Below are 23,784 nucleotides of genomic sequence, written 5' to 3' on the forward strand. Positions count from 1 at the left end.
CCATTGTTTACATGTTAGTTTGAACAGTCCCAGGAAAGCTCAGCTGTGGACTGGCATCTCCCAAAGTCCATTGTCAGTTAAGTGTTTCTTGATTGGGCACTTACTGAGAACAGTCCTGTCTCAAGAAGCTGACCAAATGCTTCACTGAGGCTACTTAGAATCAAACACATTGAGATACAAGTACATAGTCAATATTCATAACTTCAAATACAAACTTCAAATACAAAAATGATACACACATATAGATGGCATAATCATAACCAGCAAACTACAACTTTTCCATAGGCACCCCACTTGACCTCCTCTGTACAAGATCTGGTGCAACCATAGGACCCTGGTTGCAACAATGATTTATACAGTCACAGGTCATGTCAATAACGTCACATCCCTCACAGATAACATGGTTTTTTTTTAAGATACTCAGCCAACAGGTATACCATAGTCAGCTGAATGAAATGAAATGGACACAGCCCCCTGTCTACAGAAGTGGGTTAATGAGGATGAATCAGGTGTGGCAATACCATTCAACATTCTGCCCTTCATCCCCACACCTTTGGCATGTAACATCAACAGACTTGAGGAGATATTCAGTGCAGGGATATCACTGAATAATTGGTATTGCAGTGCAGCCTCAGATACCAAGTGTTAGAGAACCCAAGAAGCTTCCACGAGCAGAGAAAGTAAATTGAGTTTTTCCAATATTTGTATTATTGTGGGCTTGATATGTCACTTGCCAATACAGTTATGGCAGAACATACAGTAACATTAGTAGCATGGAAAAAGCTTCAAAAACATGAAAAGAAACATTTCTATTATATTATGTAGTATTTAGATGTCAGGAGTGGTTTAATTATCTATTTTGTAGATTGAGATTTGAAATTAATGTCCTTAACCTGATATCAAAATGCAACGGTTTGATTAGATTTTATTCAACACGTTCATTAGCAATGTGCGTTTCCTTTCACTAAAGTCTTTATACAACAAAAATCTGCATATAGGAATTTTTTCAAAAACTGATGGTTAACCAAAAACAACAATCAGGCTCAGTTCTACCAAACTAGTCTGCAAAATAATCCACCATAACTTTTCATCGTCCGTTGACACAGAGCTATTCACACTCCAAGAAGAGATTTTGCCCATTCAAATGTTACCAATGGACTATTTTTTCGGTTTAGCTCAGACTACACCAGGCAGCTGCTCCATGCTCCTCAGGTAGAACGCGGATTGTACTAGTCTTAGATCGGGGGGGGGAGGGAGAGGTTCTTCTTATCGAAAGGGAAATGCAACGATCGGGTTCGCCCGACTCGAGGGGGGAGTATAGAGGACGTCACACAAAGAGAACGAGAGCCGTGTCCAATCAGCACGAGCGCTAGCCCAGCCAGACGAAAGGTTCTAGAGTCCTATCAGGAAACGCGGAGCCGCTTTTGTCACAGACAGATATTTGTCTACTCGCCCAATCAGCGGGTGCTCAACCTGATAGCGCTGACGTCGAAAGGGGCGGGAGTGGAGAGAAGGCGCGCGCGCGCGCGCTGCGCGGCTTTCCGTTACCGCTGGCGCGCGCGCGCGTACCAAGAGTGAAGGATCGCGCGCGGGGGAAGCGAAGTCGCGAGACCGAGAGCAGCGCGAAGCAGTTTCCCGCTTTGCCCTTCGGCCCGAACCGCGAACGTGAGGCGGAGGTGCCATCGTAGACCTCACAGGCCGCGGAGAGAGGCTCCGCCCGGACCCGTAAGGGGGGCGAGCCAGCGTCGGCCCGAAGCGCTGTAGGCCGCTGTCGGCGGAGCCCACACAGACTCCGCCGGCTCGGCCGGGGCCCGCGCGCTCAGGATGTCGGCGCAGGCCCAGATGCGCGCCATGCTGGACCAGCTCATGGGCACGTCCCGGGACGGTAAGTGCCACCCGGCCGGGGGGCGGGGCTGCTGCCCCCTGCGGTCATAGCCAGGGGCAACGGTTGGGAACAGCGAGCGCGCTGGGCTCGCAGCGATGATTGGCAGGACGAGCATCTACTTCCCCTTTGCCGCTCGGGGCGGGGCTAGGGGGTTAAAGGTCGTTGGCGGCGCACTGGGCCGGTCGGAGGCAGTTACACCCCATGTGCGGGGCTGGCTCTGCTGCGGGCCCCTGGTGGCTACGGCGGTCTCCTCTAGAACCGGACTGCGAGTCTGTAATGAACTTCCCATTGCCCGCGGCCCCGCCTGCCCTAGCTCGAACCCTGCAGGCGCGGGCGGCCTCACTCCCCGGTCAGGTGGTGGAAAAATCCATCCTTCGTCCTGCTGGTCGGCGAAGGCCTGTTTTCCGGGCCGGCCGAGTCCGCGCCCAGCCAATGTTCGGGGCGCACGCCGCCCTCCGAGCCGCCCCGCGCGCACAGCAGAGGACACCCCCCGCCAAGTCGCAGATAAACACTTGTAAATCTTCCCTCGTAGCTCATGGTCCCTAGACACCGCACTTTGCATTGTTCGGACAGGAGAAATCAGCCTTTCAAATCGTCAGGTGCAGAGCCATGGCGGGAGGTGTAATAGTCCGTCCGAGGGAAGTCTGACCCAAACCATCATTTCAATCAACAGGCGGGAATGATGATCACTTTTGAAAGTGAGAATCGAGTTAATAAAATTTACTCTAGCGGGGCTGAGGCATCGCCGTTAGAGCTGTTCAGAAAGTAAGATAGGTAAAAGGGAAGATTAATGTATGCAGACTGATCCTACAGGAGATAGACTAGACCATAGAAGGACCTTTCCAGCGTTACCGTTTGACATTCTTGCTATTCAGTTTTCCTTTTATTAAAACAACTTACTAATAACAAATTGACAGAATATTGCACTGTCATTGAGACATAGTTTAGATATTTTAAATGTTATATGCAATATTACTGAGAATGTATCAGACAAAGCATGAGCTTGACCTTCAGGCCACATTGGCAAATCTTACCTGTTTTCCCAGACTCTTTCTGTCAAGGGTACATTGAAGAGATTGAGAAATGATTACATAGGAGCTCAGCTTTTAAGCATTTCTCATTAATGCTGTTTGTTTAAAAAAAAAAGTGGTAGCAGAGCATGCCATAATTAAAAAAAACAAACCAGTGCTGTGGTGGTAGCATAAAACTGGATTAATTAACACAGCTAAGACTAGAGTGAAACTGTGCTCTGGAGGTGTGGAAAATTGTCATATTTAATACAACGACGTCAGGACTTACAAATGAAGATGCTTTAAATATAGGCAACTCAATAAGTGGTCTGACTTTCAGAGGTGCTGAAGTAAATGAAAGCTGCAGATTTAGGTGCCTAACTTTAGGTACTTAAATTTGAAAATGTTCCCCATTTTATTGCTTCTTTTGAACCTTTCCCAGCTTTTAGCAAACTGAGGCTAGGGACATTAAGTAGTCCTATTTTAGAAAGAAGGCAAAGGTTATATGTCTACAATACATATAACATACTGTGGGAAAGTGAAGGTATATCAAGCATATCTCTTGGCATAGTAAATTATGGAAATACGTTTTTGCCCAGTGTTAAGTAAAACAGTCTCTTCCTGAATTTAGTGGTATGTATGTTATGCCAACTTTGAAAATTCTGTTTCATATTTTATTTTTTTTTTAGCGCTGGAAATACATATCTCACAGTTTTGTTACATATCTATTCATTTACTTGCATGCCTTTTTTTCCTTTGCATATGCTGTTTTTAATCTCAAAACAGTTTTTGGGATGAGAGGATCAGCATCCAATTCTAACTTGAGTACTTCAAAACTTGCTAATAAAAGGGAGAGTGTGGGAGGCCCTTAGGTTGATAACACTTAGCCCTGAGCTTATTAAATTTACTTTTTTGTACATTTGACAGACACAGTTCTTCTAAAGTGTTTAACAAGAGTTAGTGTCAGACTCATACTACAGTTAGGTAGTAGCTTTGTCTTGACGGTAAGTACTCTTTACTATTTTTAAACTGAAATATATTTGAAAATAAATAACTTTAACTAAAATTGGCGGTGACCGTGTATGCTCAATATCAGGATGTTAAGACCAGTTTTCATTTTGCTTTACTACTGCTTACTAACAGAACTGTCTAGTATTTACTTAGTAGGTAGTAACATTTTATTTAAATGTTAAATAGTTCAATATTAAGACAAGGTAGAAGCTTGTCTTCCAATCTCTTATTGATCTGTCATTCCCATCCTGCACAACGTTTGTTGAGATTACTTCATTTAGTACTTGCAGGAAGTACAAATTTAAGTTTTTAATTATTTTCAAAATTTCACATATGTGCTTGTTATCTTGTAAACACCCAGTATAAGGTATTGAGCAAATGGAGCCCGACTTCTTTCCAAGGTAAAGTGACATAGCAAATTCTAGTTATATAGTTGAGGCATTTATCTTATATGCAAATAACCTGACAAATGATGTAAAGTCAAAGTTGAGTAGTCTGTTGATGAGGCTTATATGAGGAAAATCAGGGATTTAAACAAAATTAAGTGATGTAGAAGAAACTGTTAAAATGAGTTGAATAAAGTAATCTTGACCAGTAACATATAGAACTGTATAGTTTTAGATCATGAGCATTTATAAGAATTGGAATCTAACTGGAAGCAGAGTACAGACTAAGTTGTGGAGTTGTCTGTTAATGGAAAACAAAACCTTCTCTAAACATAATATCTGTTAAGATTCTCACCACCTCAGCATGAGACTCTTAGGAATTCTTAAGCTCTTGAATACGTTTAGTCCATATGTGCATCATTGGTGGGGTGGAGAACAGGCCAGCAGTTCTAGTTCTGAGTGCATGCTATCCTGTTTAGTTTAACCATTGCCTTTGGAGCATTCAGTTCAATTCCTGAACTGTGGTCCGCAAAGGACCTCTCCAGACATTGCTCCAGCTCTTTCCCCCTTACTCCTGGAAAAACACACAATATTTCATAGTAAAGTCTTTGGCTTCCACTCTGGTCCAAGTCTCTTAAATTTTGCCTTTTGCGCTAGCTGTTTCAGCACTTCAATCAGTGCTTACCCATGGTCTTTTCCTATTTGTCTATCTGCACTTCAGCACCTCTGAAGCAACTTTGCCTGTGTCTCATATTTTAGGCACCTGTTCAGTGTCATTGCCAGTGGTTTTCTTGGAATTGAGAGCCTGTCTTTAGCACCCTGGTGCTGGAATTTGTGATGCATCATTTGAGCCTCATATCTGCTGGTGGTATATTTGTATTTTTCTGAAGGACATAGGGAGCAAGGAAACCCACTCACAAGCTTCATACCACATCCTTGCAACAGGACTATTAATGACAAATAAGCATATTGGTTGCATTGTCTGCGTATAGAGTCAACCACAATGTTAAGGAGTGCCAGAAATATTGGCAGATGTCACCTTGGGCTCTGAGATGACATGAAGAGTGTCTCTAATGCATCCTCCAGCAACTCCAGAAATTTATGTACATCTGACGTGAGTCTGGGCCAGAGTGCTTCAAAGGGTAAATCTTCAAGGCAGAAGCCTCAGGTGGCTGAGACATCCGAGTTGTTTGACTTTGTCTGTTTGCCAGTCCTTTTGGCTCAAATGTAGCACTTCTGTAATCAACTCAGTGAAGCAGCCTAGTCATTGAAGTGTCCCACATCATCACCTTGTAATACAAGTGCCCTACAAGCCTTGTCTCCGCCATATGCTGGAAGCCTCAGTTTTTCGAAGTCCGTGATACTAAGCGCCAGTCAACTCATAAAGTATTAGAAGAAAATCAGTAGCTCTCTGAAACATTGCTGACGGCAGACTTCAGTCAAGAGTTCTCGAACTCCATCTGTGCTCATGTTCTTGAGGTGGAGTTGGTGATTCAGTGATCCATTATATGTTTGCATTTGATACCCAATACAGAATGAACAGCAAGCTCTTCAGCCTCAATCTCCTCTGATCCAAGACACAGATTATCACTAAATCAGTCATTGAACTCCAATATGCAGATGAGTGGGCCCTGTGCACCCACTCAGAAAACCTATATTAAAAAAATCTGGGGCCTACAACCAACTCAGCCTCACACCCAACACCAAGAAAATGAAAGTATTCCTCCAACAGGCTCTGCATCACCAGGATCCTGCTCCCATAATTCAGATCAGTGAAGAGACCCTGGAGAATGTCTAGCACTCACTTTACCTTGGTAGCTATCTGTCACAGAAAGCTGACATTGGGCTGCCTTCCATGCACCAGTGAAGCTTTTGGATGTTTGAGAAAATGTGTCTTCAAAGATTGTGACATCAAGAACCACACCAAGCTTCTCGTGTACCAAGCCATTTTTATCCCAGCTCTTTTGTATGGTGCTGAAACCAGAGCCATGTACAGTGGACGTCTCAAGGTTCTTGAATGATACCATCAATGGTGCATCCGCAAGATCTTCCGAATCAAGTGGGATGACTGGCACATCTGTGTCCGTGTTCTTTCCCAAGCTAAAACCTCCAGCTTTGAAGCTTTGATCATCCACTACCAACTCCATTGGTCTGGTTATGTTCTTCAAATGCCAGAAAAATCAACTCCCAAAGCAAGTCATGTTCTCACAACTGAGCCATGGCCAACAGACGAGGGCTGGGCAAAGAAAGCACTTCAAAGACACCCTCAAAGCCAACATGAAGAAGTGCAATATTGACAAACTCCTGGGAAACCCAAGCCCTCAACTGACCAAAATGGGAAAGGACCTTGTGGCAAGGACCCCAGTATTTTGAGATCTAACTGATACAACAGGAATTGGATAAACAGGAAAGGAGGAAAGAATGCTCTGCATCCCAACTCAACAATCCAGATCTACCCCTTCCATTGGAAAATGTCTGCCCCAGTTGTGACAAGATCTGTGGATCCTGGATTGGTCTCATTATCCACTTGCAGATCCACCAGTGAAACTGGCAATCATTTTATGGAAGACAGTCATTCTCAAACTCCAAGGGATTACAGATGACATATGTTTGCCAAACTAGCCAGATTGCTGCAGATCCTCTGTGAGGCTACCATGAGGTCTCTAGTACGAGCTTCAAACCATTTCTTTATCCCTGGGTTGTGAACAATTAGAGTTCTCTGTGTAGGTGGGTATGTTTTGTATTGTGGCTAGTGCTCTCAGTGCACAAAAGTTCCAGCTTTGACGCTACAGCTTCAGGTATCTCTTGCACTTGGGTCTACAAGAAAGTTGGTGCTTTTCAAAGCAGTTTCATGGTCACCTTGAACACATGCATTCTGAGAGTTGCCCAATGGAGCTAGAAGTTCAGGTTTTCAGAAAACTATCCAGATCACTTCTCCTCTGTCTCTTCCTCACTGAGAATATGTTCATGCACCTTATCAGGAAGAGATGCTGCAAGAAATCTAGTACTTCCTGGCAGAGCCAGTGAGCCCATGTTCTTAGTTGCTACCCTGAACAGGGGGGTCAAATAAGTACCTAGATACACAGTTGTGGCAGTTGCTTTGTAGTACCCATGGTGAATCTCCACCTGTGACAACCTCAGTGGACTCTGAAATCCCAGAGAAACCAAGTGTCATGGGGGTCTCTCACATTGTATTCCGGTAACTGCCAGTTCCACACAAACCATCCTGGGGAAGCCCTTCTCCATATATTTGATTATTAAAATGTTCTTGTAAATTTTCCTTGAGAGGGACTAAAGTCCTTGCAAACTCCAACAACTTTGGAAGTTTTTTGTTTAGAATTAATTCAATAATTTTTATGAAGACCATGTCAAAGTTGTTGGATATGTTTTGTGTTGCCGTGATGTGGTTGGTATGAACTAGATGGTCATGTCAAACCTCACTGAATCCAACGCAAGTTTGTCTCCCATGCCTCTTAGATATTTGGCTCACAGACATCTTCACCGTTCTTTCTCCAGACATTCGCAAAAGATTACTCCTTTTGATTCAGCTATCGAGAGGCAATTATGTTTTCTTTGCACTACAGAATTTGTTTACAGAGTAGGGAATAAACAACTCTTCTGTCCTGAAAAGTTTTTTGTTCCATTTTAGGATTTCCTGTATCTGAGTTGGCTGATTTTGAGGTTTTTATACTTTTTAAATGCTGTCTGTGTTTTGTTTGAGGGTAGAAGATATTTAACCTCTCCCTTGTGTATTTAAGTTTTGTTTTGGTCACATTATTTGTTTTGGACTTAGTGTTGTGTGTTGCAGCCTTGCTTTCTTTTGGGACGTCCCATGTACTTTTTACTCTCCAGGAATGAGAATCTTGTTGGATGGTATCTTTAGAGAAGAGAGAATTCCGAACATGTAATTCTTTTCTGAAGCTGTAATTCCAACAGGATTCTTCTCACTGCTCCCCCAGAGTTTGGAGGGTTTTTTTAATTGAAGTGATCTTTTGCTTTTTGCAGCTTAATTTTATTTCACTTCTTAATGCAGATTTTTAACATCAGGTGGCTTGTTTCTTTTGAGAGGTTTACGTCCTTCATAACTGGGAACTGATGGAAAGGTTCCCAGGGCAGTGATCATGCTCAGTGACTGGCATACATCTGCCATAGGGGGAGTGAGCTGCTGACTTGTGCTCAGCCCTGTTGCTGCTGCCCTTTAAATAAACAAACATAAAAAATGTTCAAGAACATCTCTTCCAGTCTCAGGCTGCAGAGTTGAGATCTTAGGATTGAAGATCCTGTTGGAACAATAATTCTATAAAAAAATAAATTGGTAGTTTCTTGTCTCTTGGGATGGGCGTGGAAATCATGTTCCTTCTTGATACATTGCATATTCAGAAGTAAACTTTAAATGAACTGTTTGACTGTGGCATATAGCTGTCAATTTTATATTGCCGCAGTGTAAAGTATGAGGGATTCTGCACTTAGAATATATTATTCCTATTAATATATTATGGTAAATACAGTGTGGTAGGTATTAAACAGATGTAAACTTTTGATGTGTAAGTTATGAGGAAAAAGCCTAATCTGTCTTAGTTTTTTCTGTATTAATCTATATTTACCAAGAGCTTGATCCTGTCCTCCAAATGCAAAGACACATTGACATTGTGTTTGGTTGCATTGCACATGTGCCTTGGTATTAAGAGTTTAAGCTTTAACACTAACTGGTAATTCCTGCTAGAATATATGATTCTAAAATGGAAAGAATAAATTGCTGTTCATTGTGTGTTTCAATACTGTGAACAAGTGATGGATTGAAATAAAACTAGTCTGTAGTTAGTTATTGCAAAAGATGGGTGAAATATACAAACTCATTGCCAAAATCAGCAGTCAAAATGTACTGTAAATGCCTTCAAGCATTAACCAAAGGAACATGGTGGATGTTCACAGCAAAGTTTGATTTTTGGAGGGTGTTTAAAATGACTTATTCTTACGAGGCTTAATCTTACAGGTACTAAGTGTGTTCTTAGCCCTTAAATTTTCTTTAAAGCTCAGCAGTATAATTTGGTCTTAGCTGTTGACTCTGGTTGCTTTTTAGTCAACATTCTTTTTATTTAATATAGTAAAACAGTTTCCTGAAATGACTGTTACATTATTACTGCCATTGTTTGCGGTCTGGTCTCCTCCTGATGTGTGTATTAATACTAACAGGGGTGTTGTGTGCATGCATCTTAAGAAATGAAATGGTTAAGCGTAGAAGCATCCTTGACAATTGGCTTTTTTCCTGAATAGCTTCGTTCTCGTTTAAAGTTCTTCTCCCACTCACCCCTAGTGTAATACATCACAGAAATATGGTTTGGGTCAGATATCTTAAAGAAACAGCAGCTTCAGTTTTATTCAGGTGAATTAAATCAATCCTTTTGAGTTTCCATACAAATCCACTGTCAGTCAACATAAATAACAAATAAAATCCAATTGGGAGCACTGAAATGGGTCATAATAGAATAGATGCTGATTGCTGTAACACATTAATAAATTACCTTTTTACATCTTTAATAAGTGTAATCCCTGAAGATCGACCATGTAATACTCAGTAGGGACAAGGTTAAGAATAGGGTTGGTTATTTGACTAGTCCAAAAATAATTGACAATATCTGACCTGTCAATTGACCAATATCAAAAGTAGTCAAATATTTAAAAAAACTAATTTATTAGAATAGTAACAAAAAAAGATTAAGGTGTTATGGTCTCTAGTAGGCTTAGCCTCAATACATATGCCTTAATTACAAAAAATAAGTTTTTTAACTTCGTTATTTTATCTCAGAAAAAGCTGAAACACGATGGAATCAAAAAAAGGCAGCATGGTGCAATCAAAATTTAGGCTACTGCTTACAAAGGGATAGGTTTAATTAATTGTATTTAATCAAGATAATTTAAAACAAATTTAAAATTACTACTAATTGCATTTAGATTTTTTTCCCTTGTGAAAACACAAGGTTATATTCATAAGTATTTCACAGGTTTGTTTAGTGACTGTTTTCATATGGTAAAATATTAAAGAGAATGCTGTGGCTGCTTAATTAAATCCAATCAAACCAAAAAGGAATATTCATTTTGATTAGTAGAACTCTTGTGAACCTTGGCTTAATCACACCCAAATCACTCGACTATTGGAAAACTCTGGGAAGGAACATCTGCTATTGCATTACAAAAATAATTCTCAAAAGGTTTCTCCCTTTTCAGCAGAGTGAGCCCCAGGCATTTGGTGGCTTTTTGTCTTTCTCCCTTCTCACACACCTTACCCAGAAAAGGCACGTACAAAATGGGCCCTCACCTTATCCTAGCAGAAAGTCATCAGTGGGTTAGGAGCAAACTACATCTGTGACTGCATCTTCATCTATGACCTGCCAAGACATCTGTGCAGCTTTGGGATAGCACCAATTCACAGAATGCTTGAGACAGAATATTTTTATTCAAGGGGAACTGGCTGTGGAATGATCTCTCAGATGAACTAACGTAGAACTTAACCATCTTTAGGGCATGTTACCAGAGCCTTCTCTTTGAGAAAGCTTTTCTATGATAACAGCAGAGTCGATTTAAAAAAAAATTCAAATATCTATTAAACCAGTCTTGTAGAACCAGGGAAAAGAGAAGAACAGAATGCTATATGCAGAACTAACTTACCCAGCAAACATTTAGGTATTTATTCAAGTGAAGACCTAATACAGAATCCATAAATAGTGAGTATAATGTAAATGTGGAACAGGTTCCTTTTTGTAGCTACCTCTGTTTTCTCTGTATTGTCCTATCCCTTCTTCCTAAGTCTCACATGCTATGTAAATGGAAGGGCAAGAGAGACTGAGTACATTGCTGCTGTACAATCAGCAGCTGATTGTGGGAAAGGCACAAAGAATGCTCCCTCTGGAGCTTAGTAACATATCTGAAAACATTCCTATCTCGGAAGGCCTGAGGAGCATAAATCCTTTAGCTACTCCCCAGTCTCAATATCCCTTTCAGTAGTTCTAGTGGCCATCAGCTGTTGTGTGTTAAAAAAAACCAGTTGGTTTGTTCATTTGTTTTTATGTACAAGAATCTTTACAGTCAACATGTATTTCTAGATGCTGTGTTGAAATTGCTGGCAGAGTCTATTCTATACAAACTGAACAATCTGGCCCCTTGTTTTATTTATAAAGGTTCAATGTATCTTTGCCTGCCTACTTCAATCTGCAAGGGAGTGTCAGAAAGGCCCCGCATTCGCCGAGCCGTGAGTTATCACTAACTTTTCAGATGTGTTAATGAATGTGGAACAAACGCAGTTATGTGTTTTTAAAAAAAAAAAAAAAAATGAACCCCTCCAAAAAACCTTTTACTGCAGTAGCAGGCGTGATTGAATAAGGGATTATTCTAAATTTTTAGTTTTACAAATAACCCATTAAAACTGAAGACTTAGCCTCTAGAAAACCTATTGTTGAACTGCTCCGAAGCTGTTCTAGCCTGTGAATTACTGGTCTTAACATTGTGTTGCATCCTACAGGCAAATTAAGTATGTCTTGTGCTGGAAATTTTCAGTTGTTTAACAACTTGAATGAAGTTCAGCCCATCTGAAAATGTTACGTTTTAGTTTCCTATGCATAGCAGTGATATTTAAAAATGAGATTACATCATAGAATGAAGGACATGACCATTTTATTGTATAGTTAACAAATGGATTGGGCTTGTTGAACCATTTCATAGATTTAAAATCTCAGATGTTTCCGGTTTATTAGAATGGAGAAGTGACTACATTCATAACTGCAAAATTTATCCACCCTCTTTAAAGTACTTTGGTAATGGGATGGGAAAAAGTTGCAAACTGAACTCATTGTACTTTTTCTCCAACAGCTGTCCTTGCTTCAGTAATTCACCAGTAGGTTTTCATTTAATAGTGATGTTAGGCGGTTATTGTATTTTAATGAGTAGATGAGAGGTTTTGAGATGTTTTATAATTCCTGTATCTCTACAGGGAAAAAGATCTTTGAGTGACCTCACTTCCAGAAATGGAATAGTGGCTGTTCCATTATGACTTTTTAAGGAAAACATATCCTGCAATAAAAAAGCCCTCAATAACTGGTTATTTTGAACTGAGCTATCCAACATTGTTCACAGATGGGATTTTTTTAAACTTGCAATTGGACCTCGTGTGGTAAGCTGGTTGATGCTTCCACTGTGATGCAGGAGCTACACCATTATGAAAATAGAATTAAAATGTTTCCAGCTCAGCAACATGCAGCAGATGGGGTCTATGACATGGGGGTTGCAAGCTTCTGTAAAAGTAATGTTACGTATAGGCAATGTCTATTTGTGTGATTGGTTCTTTCAGGTTTCTAATCACTTAATCCATTCTTTTGCCCTCTATTTATCCTGCCCTACCAGAAGTAAGGGGATGCTTTGCATCCAAGAAGAAAGTAATGGAAGAAATGGCAGATGGTGTTCAGTGGAGGCTCTAAGTGTGTATTATTACGTGTTTGTAAGATTGTTATATGCTAATTGCCAAGTACAAATCCATTTTTGGTAGCTTACACAAAATCTGGAACAGACACCTATATAGCATCTTACATTGATGCTCTCTTAGCAAAGTGTTTTTACCTAATACACTGCTTTTTCAATAAAAAATATATTAAAAATATGTGAAAAAGTGGAAGCTTATAATTACATTTAAACAGCAGCATATAGTATGTAAAAAAAAAAATGAATACATAGTTAATGTTTGGGTAGGGATTAAATTTAAGCTTCCATTAGGGTTTCTTTGTTCATTTTTGAGTAAAGGAATTTTTAACACTTTTAGCAAAAGCAGGCTGGTTTCTCCATTTGTCTAACCTGGAGTGTCTTCATTTCTATATTTCAGGGGATACTACCCGTCAGCGAATCAAATTCAGTGATGACCGAGTGTGCAAGAGTCACCTCCTAAACTGCTGCCCTCATGATGTCCTGTCTGGAACTGTATGTAACTTAATCTTGTATTTTGTTTACAGAAACAATAACAGAAATTCATTCTTCTGTTTCAGTCTTAATTATGCCTGCAACATACCTCTTTCTGACATTTAAGTTAACTTGACAGTTTTTTTGAAAATGTCTGCCTTGGTTTTCCTTCTAGTGTTATGGGATAGTTTGGCCAACTTTGTACATAGCCAAAGTGTGTGTGTGCGGGCATAAATAATCCTTACACACACTTGTCATCCATGGGTTCTGTGCTATGACATTTCGGATATGTGATACAGATATGCACCTATGTTCATTTGAGGCACTTCTGTTTCATTGGAAAGGTTATAAAGAAGGAATGAATGGTTGAATATTAAATATTTTGTAATAGAAGCTATGATGTCAATTGTACATGAAGTCTTATTTAGACAAAGTAGTGCTTTCCATTGTAGGATCCACTAAATGACCTCTCCTTCCAGGTATTCTGCCATTTCTACTGATGTTGGAGGAGGTTAACAAAAAAATCCTTCTTGAAAATAAATAAATAAATCCTAGATACCATCACCACCTGTTCCGGCACATCAACAGCTCTGCTTGTTATCCTGGTTTTTGCCTCCATATGCTGAGCCAGAAGTTCCTCTGCTTACTCTTTTTCGTGGCTAGATTTTTTTTTGCTGTCCTCTCTCCCTTTTATAACAGTTAAGTATTGAAGGGTAGTAGGAGGGCTCCGTTAGCCTTGCGGATTTCTGCAGCATTTCCCCAGTGCTAGAAGTAATAGAAATATTGTGACTCAGAGTGATGATCAAAGGGTGTACCACATGTAGGCAGTCCCCTCCTCCTATTCAGTAGCAGTGCTGGAAGAGGCTTTTGGGGGACCATCTGAGGCAAAACCTGATTCCCCCCCCCCCCCCCATATTTCTTCACCAATTTTGAATGCCTTCTCTTTTCATCATTAAACATGTCCTTCAGAGAAATTTTCCTAAATGAAGCTTGGAAACAACATAAGGATTTGTTGGAAGACAAGAACTGAAATTAGTAGACTTGATGGATGGTTTACCTGTGCCTCGGTATATTTCCAGGTAGCCATGGTGGCTGGTTCAGTTTACCTTAATGCCTAAGAGATGGCCATAGAACCTTTCTGGGCCCTTCTCCACAGTATTCTCAGGTGCACAAAGGGCTCACAGAACACACGTACACAGATTTCCCCATTAGTAATCCTTGCGTTCTCTATACTTGTGATCTAGGAGTTGCAGCTCTGTCCCTCCCTTCTCTGAAGTGGCCTTTACAAAAGCAGAGAAGAGAATGAGAGAGAAATTGAGGAGAAGGAAAAAGGGCAAAATAAATAAGCCATGGGACTGATTTGGAGGACTTAGGAGAAAAGCTAACAGTGTGGAAGGTAGTGGATTCTAAACAGCTGAACCTAGAACAGAGAGGGCCATTTACATAGCACATCTTTAGCTTCACCAGATTACACAGACATTTGTGTTCCAACTCTATTTTCTCATTTCCTAAAACAGACTCTTCCTTTGTTTAGCATAACAAAGTTTTGTCCTGATTTGGAAGAGCATTGTTATTTCTACAGTGAGCTCAACAGTTGTCCACTCCCCCTCACCTCCAAACCTTCTAAAAATGTAAAGCAGTTGATCCCCAAGTCACTGACTCAGTTCAAGCTTCATTCTTTTTAGTCATGTTCAGCAACCAGACTTTCTGTAGCACTCCAGGAATACCATGGCTAATATACATCTCTTTATTCTCAAATCTGTGTGCTAGCAGGTTAGAAAATGATGATGGTCTATATATAACCAATTGTATTGCTCCATCTTTACCCTCTCCTTAATTCATTATTGTAGGAAATATAAACTTCCCCATGCCCCCTTTCTCTGTATCTGATGGTTGGTTGATTTATTTTCTACGAGGCTGTCCATGATGTAATATGATTCTCTGCAGATCCCTTTTAGTATCAGTAGCTGGGAGAAGAATGTGGGCCATAACGATACAACATTCAGGTGTGTTGTTAAACACTAAATTGCTCAGAAAATCCTCCCCCTCCCACCTCGAAAAAAAAACTTGTAGAAGGTTGTTCTGACAAGCACCTTCCTGGTTTCCACTAATCTACAGATGCGCTTCAGAGTCCTATACTGGTCATAAAAATGCTTTTGGGTGTGGGCCAAACTTTCTGGTTCAAGAAGAATGAAAAAGTTTAGACTATTTTCAAATGTTTTTGTTCTCACTAAGTGCATCGAAGGCTTCTACCTTGTTCTGGACCTCCCTACTCTAAATGTTGTATTGTTAGATTATTTCGTGTCGAGTTCATATCTCATCTAACCAAGGCACCTCAGGAGATCCATCCCCTCAAGACATGTCTCCATATTCCTAAATATTTTTATCAGCAACACTTTTTCCACCTCATTCAAAGGGAATCCTCAAGATACAGAGTTTCCCACAGTGTAGCTCTGAATCCAACAAAAAACTTAGTAACTTATTCCCTTCATTAGGAGCAATTGGAAAGGAATTCCCAGAGGCAAGCCTTTATGTGGCTTATCCTATGTCCTGCTGTTTACTGAGAAGCCTTCTTTAAGAGCAAGAGTTCAAATGAACTTTCTCACAGTTCTGGGTAAATGGCCATTTCAGGAAGCCTATAGCACCATTAAAAGGGGAACATAAAAACTTCGTTTGTCTGAGCAATCTTTGCCCTTGAGAAATGTCTCCATGAGATTCTGTAAAATGTTATTACAGTTCATAGGAAAATCATGTTATACCTGACTTCTGGGGAAGAATCAAGAAAGGGTTACCGAACCTCGAGTCCATCAAAATTTTTTGGAGAAACAAATCTCTTGGTCTCAGCAGCATATATCCTATGGTCAAACTTGTGCATTGACGGTTTTTTGCAGTAGAAGATTGGGAGTTCAACCACAAGATCTTTAAGCTATTCGTGGCTAGATGGAGTCTTCTTTAAATCGAACTATCTGTGGCTAATCCCATCAGCCCAATACAGATTTTCATGCTACATACACGCAATTTCTCTCTCTCTCACACACACACACACACGACATTCATATAAACACAAGACAGAGAAACTCAGTGGTGGGCAGACCTGTGCGCTTATACATGATCTTGTCTGACTTAATAGCCAACTAGCCAGAAGGGTCAATCAGGAAAAGGCTTTAGTCATCCTGATTTCTTTTTTTCTACCTTGACTGGGTTCTCCCTGAATATTACATGTGTTGGCAGAACCCTGTATGTAGACTTTCCTGAGGATCAAAGACAGTTCATAAAGTTCCTCTGAATAGTTCAGATCTCTACATGTATAACCTGGGATCCATGGATGCTCTAAGTAACTGCTTGATTTCCTTTAACACTTCGAAAGAACTTCACTCAACTTCTCAGGACTGTTTGGAGAGGCTGTTTTCCTAGTGCTTCCTCAGGAGGATTAACCTGTTTTGGCTGACTTTTCAGATGAAATTCCAGATGACCTGTAAAGCTTCTGTAAATTCTAAGCTGGAATTTCAAGAGAATTCAAGTCTGTGTAGTAGAAACAATGTACACAAATTCTTCTATTTCCTACTTTTGCACCCTCTTACATCTTGCTTCCTCAAAGCAGTTTCTTAGGACAGAGCTTCTGTGAGGCATTCAAAGTAGAGTAACGGAAGCTAAAGAGAATATTTTGGGCTCTGTCAAAGACATCCTTTGAACAGAGGGCAAAAGAGTTAACCATATTTTGACCCTAAAGTACCTTATGTCCTGGCCATTGTTTCAGCCAGGAGAGTATCTCTCTAGTAAGTGACCTTACATGCAGACAAGGTGGTTTTCAGACTTTTCTGATTTTGCCCCTACAGAGACTATGTCTGCATAATTGGATGAGCACTCCAGTTTTACTAGCTGCAAACATTCAAAAATAAGTTGGACCCCAAATCATGAGTTGCTTAAAAATCATGAGATTGTTTAGTCTTTTTTTTTAATTTTATTTTTTTTAAGCCTTTAGAATTCATATTTCTCCCCAGCTATGTGGGCAAGATACTTTTTTTTTTTTTTTTTTCTTTTGAAAGCAGAGATGCTTGCATAATGAAATGATTCCAAGAACAGAGGCTTTAAATAAAAAACAAAAACCCACCGAGTATTGCTAGTCTCATGACAAAATCTTGAGAGATGGCAACACTTTAGATCGCTATCCTCTTTCATTGCTAAGCCTTCAACCAGGTTGGAATATCAACTTTGTAGTCTGTGTGTGGTTAAAGGGTATAAAACTGTATTTGGTATAAAGCCATATGGTTTTAAAAAATTATTCAAAGGCAGATCAGGAGTTTCTGAAAGGAAACAGTGCTCACTCCACCAGTGACTTGCTGGCTTTGCAAGCAGGAAGCTACAGTGCTTCATATGACTAAACCAATAGCCTTGAAAAGCCTTCTGGTCATCTTTTTGACAAACTGCTAAGACTTAGTATTGGTCTCTTACCTGCTGTTTTCATATGCAGAATCTCCTAACCTTCTCTTTTTGTCTAATGAAACAAAAGCAAATCTATATCACTTATAAATACAGTATATAAATGGTCTCACCATACATTAGATATGCTCTTTGATTGGGGAACAAGTAAAACACCTCATATGCAAGTATATCTTCTGCTTCTGTCTTCCTCTTGTTAGAGCAATGGATCTGTAAAATATACATCTCCCTCCATGTTTTTTTGGAAAGGAGTTTGTGTACTTCTGGCCATTTCCCATATCTACTGCTTAGAGTGATGAATTCTACCATGGAGAAAGGATAAAACTAGTTTTCTTACCTGTCATTTCATGTTTTGTATGTAAGATCTGCTACTCTGGCCAGACCCAGGATATTATGGGAGATTCTGTTGATGACATAACGGTCACTCATCTGGGATGTGAGAGACCTGAGTTCAATTCACTGCTCTGCCTGATGAGGTAAAGGAATTGGAATTAGGGTCTCCCACAATGGCTCTCCTCATCAGGCAGAGTGGAGAATGGAACTTGTCTCCCACATCCCACGTAAGTGTACCCTAACTACTGAGCTAAAACTTATGAGGGAGGCTCCTCTTCTGGCTATTTCATTAATCCTTTCCTTTGCTTTTGTCAAAATGCCTGAAAGTCTAAACAGTTTTTTGGGGCAAAAATTTGGGTTTGATTACTGCAGTGTTTACTGTGTGTGTTTGGTCAATATATTCATGAATAGTTTTGGTCAACCTGAAACTTCCTTTTTCATTGAATAAACTATTCATCTGAAAATTTTACCCAGCTCTAATTTGAAAGCCACTGCGTGGATCTCACACTCAACTGTCTATATTCCAGTAGAAGAAGCTGGCAAGGAGAGGGGGAAGAGGAACTTTTTTTTTGTGTACTCTGGTTCTAGGAACAGTGGAAGTAAGAGAATAGAACCTATTTGAAAAAGTTAAAATTAAGGTTAAAAAAACCACAGTGTATTCTCTCCTATGTGAACGTCTGTTTACGCAAAGCCATCTTTAAGTTCTTTACAGGTAATACTATATCATGCAGTAAGCTGTAATATACTAGTTATCATGCGTCGCAGAAAGTGACTCCATATAAATCAATGTCTGTTCTAAACTTGGTTTTGACATTCTCCTCTTTTCTCTCACAGAAACTTTTCTTTCAGATTGATATTTTGCATACTGATGCCCTGGTCCTTCAATCTGACTATATGGGCACAGGGTTAGTCTCGGGCCTTATGTGGGTGCAGGGCTTAACCCGAACACTTCAGATTGAGGAGAATTTTTAGAAAGTTTGGGATTAATTGACCCAACTCTTTCCAGTTATGAGTCTTTCAAAATAAAAAAGTCATGTTTCTCTCACTAACACTTGTTACATGAGGTTTTTTTGACCATTTATATCTAAAGTACGTAGTCCTAAAGGCTTCAGACTTCATTTTTATGCCTTTTAAGCCCAGTGAAAACTAGTACATAAGTTTAATTTTTCCTTTTTTCAAGAATTCCTAAATTCTTTAGGTTTTTTTTTTCTCACTAGTATTACAAACTCTACGCAATATTAGTGGAGTTTCTAAGTTATAATTAGTGGTATGGAGCTTACAAGCAGCCTGTAGATGTAAGCACTGTGTCGGCCTCTGTATACTTTACAAGGTTTGTGAATCAAAACCTATACAGCTTATACATGTCTTTACAGTGTTATGTTTCAAATTTCTGTATAAGTGAAACACCAAATACAAATACATAATAAAGGTAAGGTCATTAATACATAGGTAGGGCCCTTTTTGTTTTCAGTTTTTATTTTATTTACATTTTTCTGGGAATTTACCAGAGTTTTTAGCCAAAAAAACAAGTGCAAATCCATGCAAAAAATTATTAATAATTTTTCTGGGTAAATATTGGGGTTTATTTTGGTGGATGGAAAGATGAGGGGAAAGTATTCAATAGATAAATGCTTTGAATTCCATACATCAGTGTAGGTTGCTGCAGAACTAAAATAATGCCACCCCTTAGTTTAAGAAAACTCTACATCTCCAAATAAAACTTTTCATTTCAATAAATCGTTTACTGTTGTAGACTTAGAACTATTAGCCTGTAAATATTTACATTTAATAATTGGGCCGCTCCATTTGCAGCGCATGCACTCAACTTCATCCTTTTTCTCCTGTTTTTGTTTTTTGTTGTTTTTCTCCTGTTTTGTATTTAAACTTTTGAATATTTCCATGTGTTCTGAAACATATTCTGATACAGATTTTCTCTTTCTTCCCATTTTAGTGTGTCAAATATTTAAACTGTTATCTGCTAACAGCTTGAAATGTGTACGTGATGGGTGTAAGATTCATCAGTACATTCAGATGTGTGTGCACTTCAGAGCTTGTGTGCATGCCTGTTTGTTTAGAAAGTAGAGTGAAAATCAGGAAAAAAATGAATAATACTTTTTGTAAAACATGGGAATTTTTTGGTAAAAATCTGTTTAAACTGAAAATGAAGGGGCTTATATATAGGTTATAATGTGTGTTCAGAAAATTATTAAAATGATATTTTAAAAAAAAATTCAAAATCCTTGAAATTGAGGAAATTCACTTTTGCTTCCCTGCAGTAGTTTTAACTGTGTCCCATTAACATTGACCATACTTCCCTATCAGATACTCGGGCATGCCACAAAAATACTGCATGTTGTCTTGCAAAAAATCCCATATACAACTCATGAACCAGAGGCTCTGCCTCTTATCTTCCTTTTTCATTATGGGCCAGAGAGCACCTTGTCACACATTTTGCACATTCCATATGCCTACCATAAAGTACACTATGTAGGTCTGATCCTGCAAGATGCTGAGTACCTACAACATCCCTCAAAGCCATAGCACTCGACACCTTCCAGGAGGCTTGCAGGATAGGACCATATAGATAGAAGTTCCAAATTAGCAAGATACTTAGGTACATGGTTAACTTTGAGCACATAAGTAATCTTATTGACTTCAACAGGACAACTCATGTTGTTGAAAGTTAGGTACATTCTTAAGGTTCTTGTTAAAATGGGCCAGAGCTTTGGCTATATTTACTTCACCTTCCCAGTATTGGTCAGACTCCAATCTCTAGATGACTGACCAGAGCTCACATTTTAGTATTTACACAACTGGTCTGTAAAACCCTAATATTGCAGACACCCTTGCAATACTGCCCTGAAATCACCCAATGCCTGATAGGGTAGGGGAGGATGGTTGCAGTCTATATCCTAGTGAAAATCTACAATGTTTTAATTCGTATATCCAAAGGAAAGTATAGGTAGGGGAAAGATTAAAGGTGTGTGTGTGTGTGAGAGAGAGAGAGAGAACATGGAACTCTGGATGGATATTTTAAATCTGATGCCTAACTAAAAATCTAACTTTCTTTATAATACTTTCAGGTCATGAGTTTTTCCAGTTAGTAAACTCTCCCACAAAAAATACTCTGTCCATTCATGTTATAAAATAACTTAAATCATCATCAGTCTCCAGACCCTCCTATGCCTACAAGAAAATAAGTGTTGCAGCATATCTAGAAGACACAAATTCTGGCTCTATTGGATTAAAAAAGGAAGTGAATTCCATAATTGAGGACACCTTGTAAAAAGCTCCCTTTCATTTGTAGAAATGGTGCTCCAGCTTGAGTACCTCTCGTCTTCTGTACTGCTGCAGTGGAAGACAAAGGTGCAGTGCCTCAGATACCAAACCATTTAAGACTTAAAGCCTTATTTTAAAAAAAGACACCTTGAACTTTTCCCAGAAATTTATCAGGAAACAGTGCTGCTCCTGGAAGTTTTGATGTTATAAGCTGCTACATTATGGCTGGCTCATCATACAGCCATCTGTGTTGTGCACTAGCTCGAGTTTCTGAATAGTGTCTTTGCAGCCCCCTGTAGTGCTCATGATACCAGTCTTGTCTCAAGGTGGTAAAGAAGTGAGTGATTATAGTAAGGTCTGTAACAGAAACAAAATCTCACTCTAACTAGATCCAGATTCGTAGAAAAGACCTATTTAGCTGCAGCTGTTAGTTAAAATTCCAAAAGCAACTCTGAATCATACAGTTCCAAAAGTGAATTTTGGGGTACAAATGGTGGATTCTCTCATCCAGGGGTACTATACTCATCTTTCAACTGCTGTCCCTAACCCACCATCGCTGCTCCAATCTTGTTTTAATTAATACTCATCAAGCTTGCCTTCCTCTGTTCTGTCTTCATAAAGACACTGAGTTTATTCATTTCATTGCACCAGTGGATCTTATGTGATTGAAAAGGTGAGTATACTAAATTCAGTGCAATCCATATTTCCTTACTAATTCTGATGGCCTCATGTACATGTTACATAGAAGGGGTGGCGAAACAGTTTCCTGTAAGAGCCTGTGTGTAGGATCTCTTAATACAGATTAATAGTTATCTAAAACCCAACTGACTTGGAACTAGGAAATTGGAGGACTTGAAAAATTGCTGTTTAATCTGCTTCCACCTTTTTGCTGACCTTTCCAGAAAAATGGAAGGTTTTACATATGTTGGTAGTTGGCAAGATTTTATGACAAACAATAGTTTCTAAAGCAAGAGCTCCATGGCAGGATGTCCTTTGCCCGTAAGGAAATTTTTTCCCACATGGATATATTGATAGCCTCCGATTCAATATTGCCACACTGGCTTTGCTAGCAAAGGGCTTACATCCAGTTTGCAGTGAGAGAGTTAGCAGATGCTATGCTGGAGGTGAAGAACTCTTCTTTGTCTCCTGCACTGTTTCTGCTTGTGACTGCAAATACTCTATACATTTGCGATCAAATTCAGTCAGGGACTTCCAGTACTGTAGCCATTCTGCTTGTCCTTTACCTTGCTCTGTAAACCATCATGACTTGTAAGGGTGAAGTTAAGAGGACATTTTAAAGATCACTATATCAAGTCAGGAAAAAGATCTTGGCGTCATCCTGGATAGTTCTCTGAAGATGTCCATGCAGTGTGCAGAGGTGGTCAAAAAAGCAAACAAGATGTTAGGAATCATTAAAAAGGGGATGGAGAATAAGACTGAGAATATATGGTTGCCCTTATATAAATCCCATGGTATGCACACATCTCGAATAACTGTGTACAGTTGTGGTCTCCTCACCTCAAAAAGATATTCTAGCACTAGAAAAGATCAGAAAAGGGCAACTAAAATGATTAGGGGTTGGAGAGGGTCCCATATGAGGAAAGATTAAGAGACTAGCCTCTTCAGCTTGGAAAAGAGGAGACTAAGAGGGATATCATAGAGGTTAATAAAATCATGAGTGATGTGGAGAAAGTGGATAAGGAAAAGTATTTACTTATTCTCATAATACAAGAACTAGGGGTCACCAAATGAAATTAATAGGTAGCAGGTTTAAAACAATAAAAGGAAGTTCTTCTTCACACAGCGCACATTCAACTTGTTGGAACTCTTAGCGAGAGGTTGTGAAGCCTGGGACTATAACAATGTTTAAAAGGGAACTGGATAAATTCATGGTGGCTAAGTCCATAAATGGCTATTAGCCAGGAAGGGTAAGGAATTGGTGTCCCTAGCCTCTGTTCATCAGAGGATAGAGATGGATGTCAGGAGAGAGATCACTTGATCATTGCCTGTTAGCTTCACTCCCTCTGGGGCACCTGGCATTGGCCACTGTCGGTAGACAGATACTGGACTAGACGGACCTTTGGTCTGACCTGGTACGGCCGTTGTTTTGTTCTTATGTTAATGATGGCGGACAAAAGGTTGTTATGCAGTCCCAACCCTTTGACAGTGGCCTGATGGCAAACAATACGTTACTTCAGAGCCATCTGGAACCTCAAGTTTCATGAGCCTGTAAGGCAGGGACGACCACAACATGCTCTCTTTCCTTATGGGAAAGATGTGTCCTGACCTCAAAACACAGAAGATGAAAGATCTGTCCTGATTAACATTTTCTTGCTCCATCTCCAGTCCCATTCCAAATACTTGACACTACAGTTTCTGGCTCTGTGAGCTGATCTGCAAACTAATTTTTACAGTGCCCTAGTTGTTATGGCACCTGACATCCATGAAAACTTGAACCTATGCAGAAGTCATTAACTTCAGTGAAGTTGTCAAACATTGT

General features: G+C 39.7%; 1 protein-coding gene across 5 annotated transcripts in view; it reads left to right on the top strand.

The window, feature by feature from the left end:
* The first annotated feature begins 1,435 nt into the window (after nt 1-1,435).
* The window catches only part of LUC7L2 (LUC7 like 2, pre-mRNA splicing factor), a 58,049-nt gene continuing 35,700 nt past the window's right edge, over nt 1,436-23,784 (top strand). The window contains exons 1-4 of one of the 5 annotated variants that reach the window (XM_075067618.1): nt 1,485-1,885; nt 11,468-11,538; nt 12,687-12,760; nt 13,159-13,253. In XM_075067618.1, the coding sequence (XP_074923719.1) occupies nt 12,697-12,760; nt 13,159-13,253 (159 nt within the window). In that variant the 5' untranslated portion in view covers nt 1,485-1,885; nt 11,468-11,538; nt 12,687-12,696. Of the gene's footprint in view, nt 1,886-11,467; nt 11,539-12,633; nt 12,761-13,158; nt 13,254-23,784 lie in introns of all 5 variants that reach the window. The other 4 variants (XM_075067627.1, XM_075067624.1, XM_032803176.2 and 1 more) reach the window with 4 other exon arrangements.

This window comes from Chelonoidis abingdonii, chromosome 1, assembly GCF_003597395.2.
Source record: "Chelonoidis abingdonii isolate Lonesome George chromosome 1, CheloAbing_2.0, whole genome shotgun sequence".
In the NCBI taxonomy this organism is placed as follows: Eukaryota; Metazoa; Chordata; order Testudines; family Testudinidae; genus Chelonoidis; species Chelonoidis abingdonii.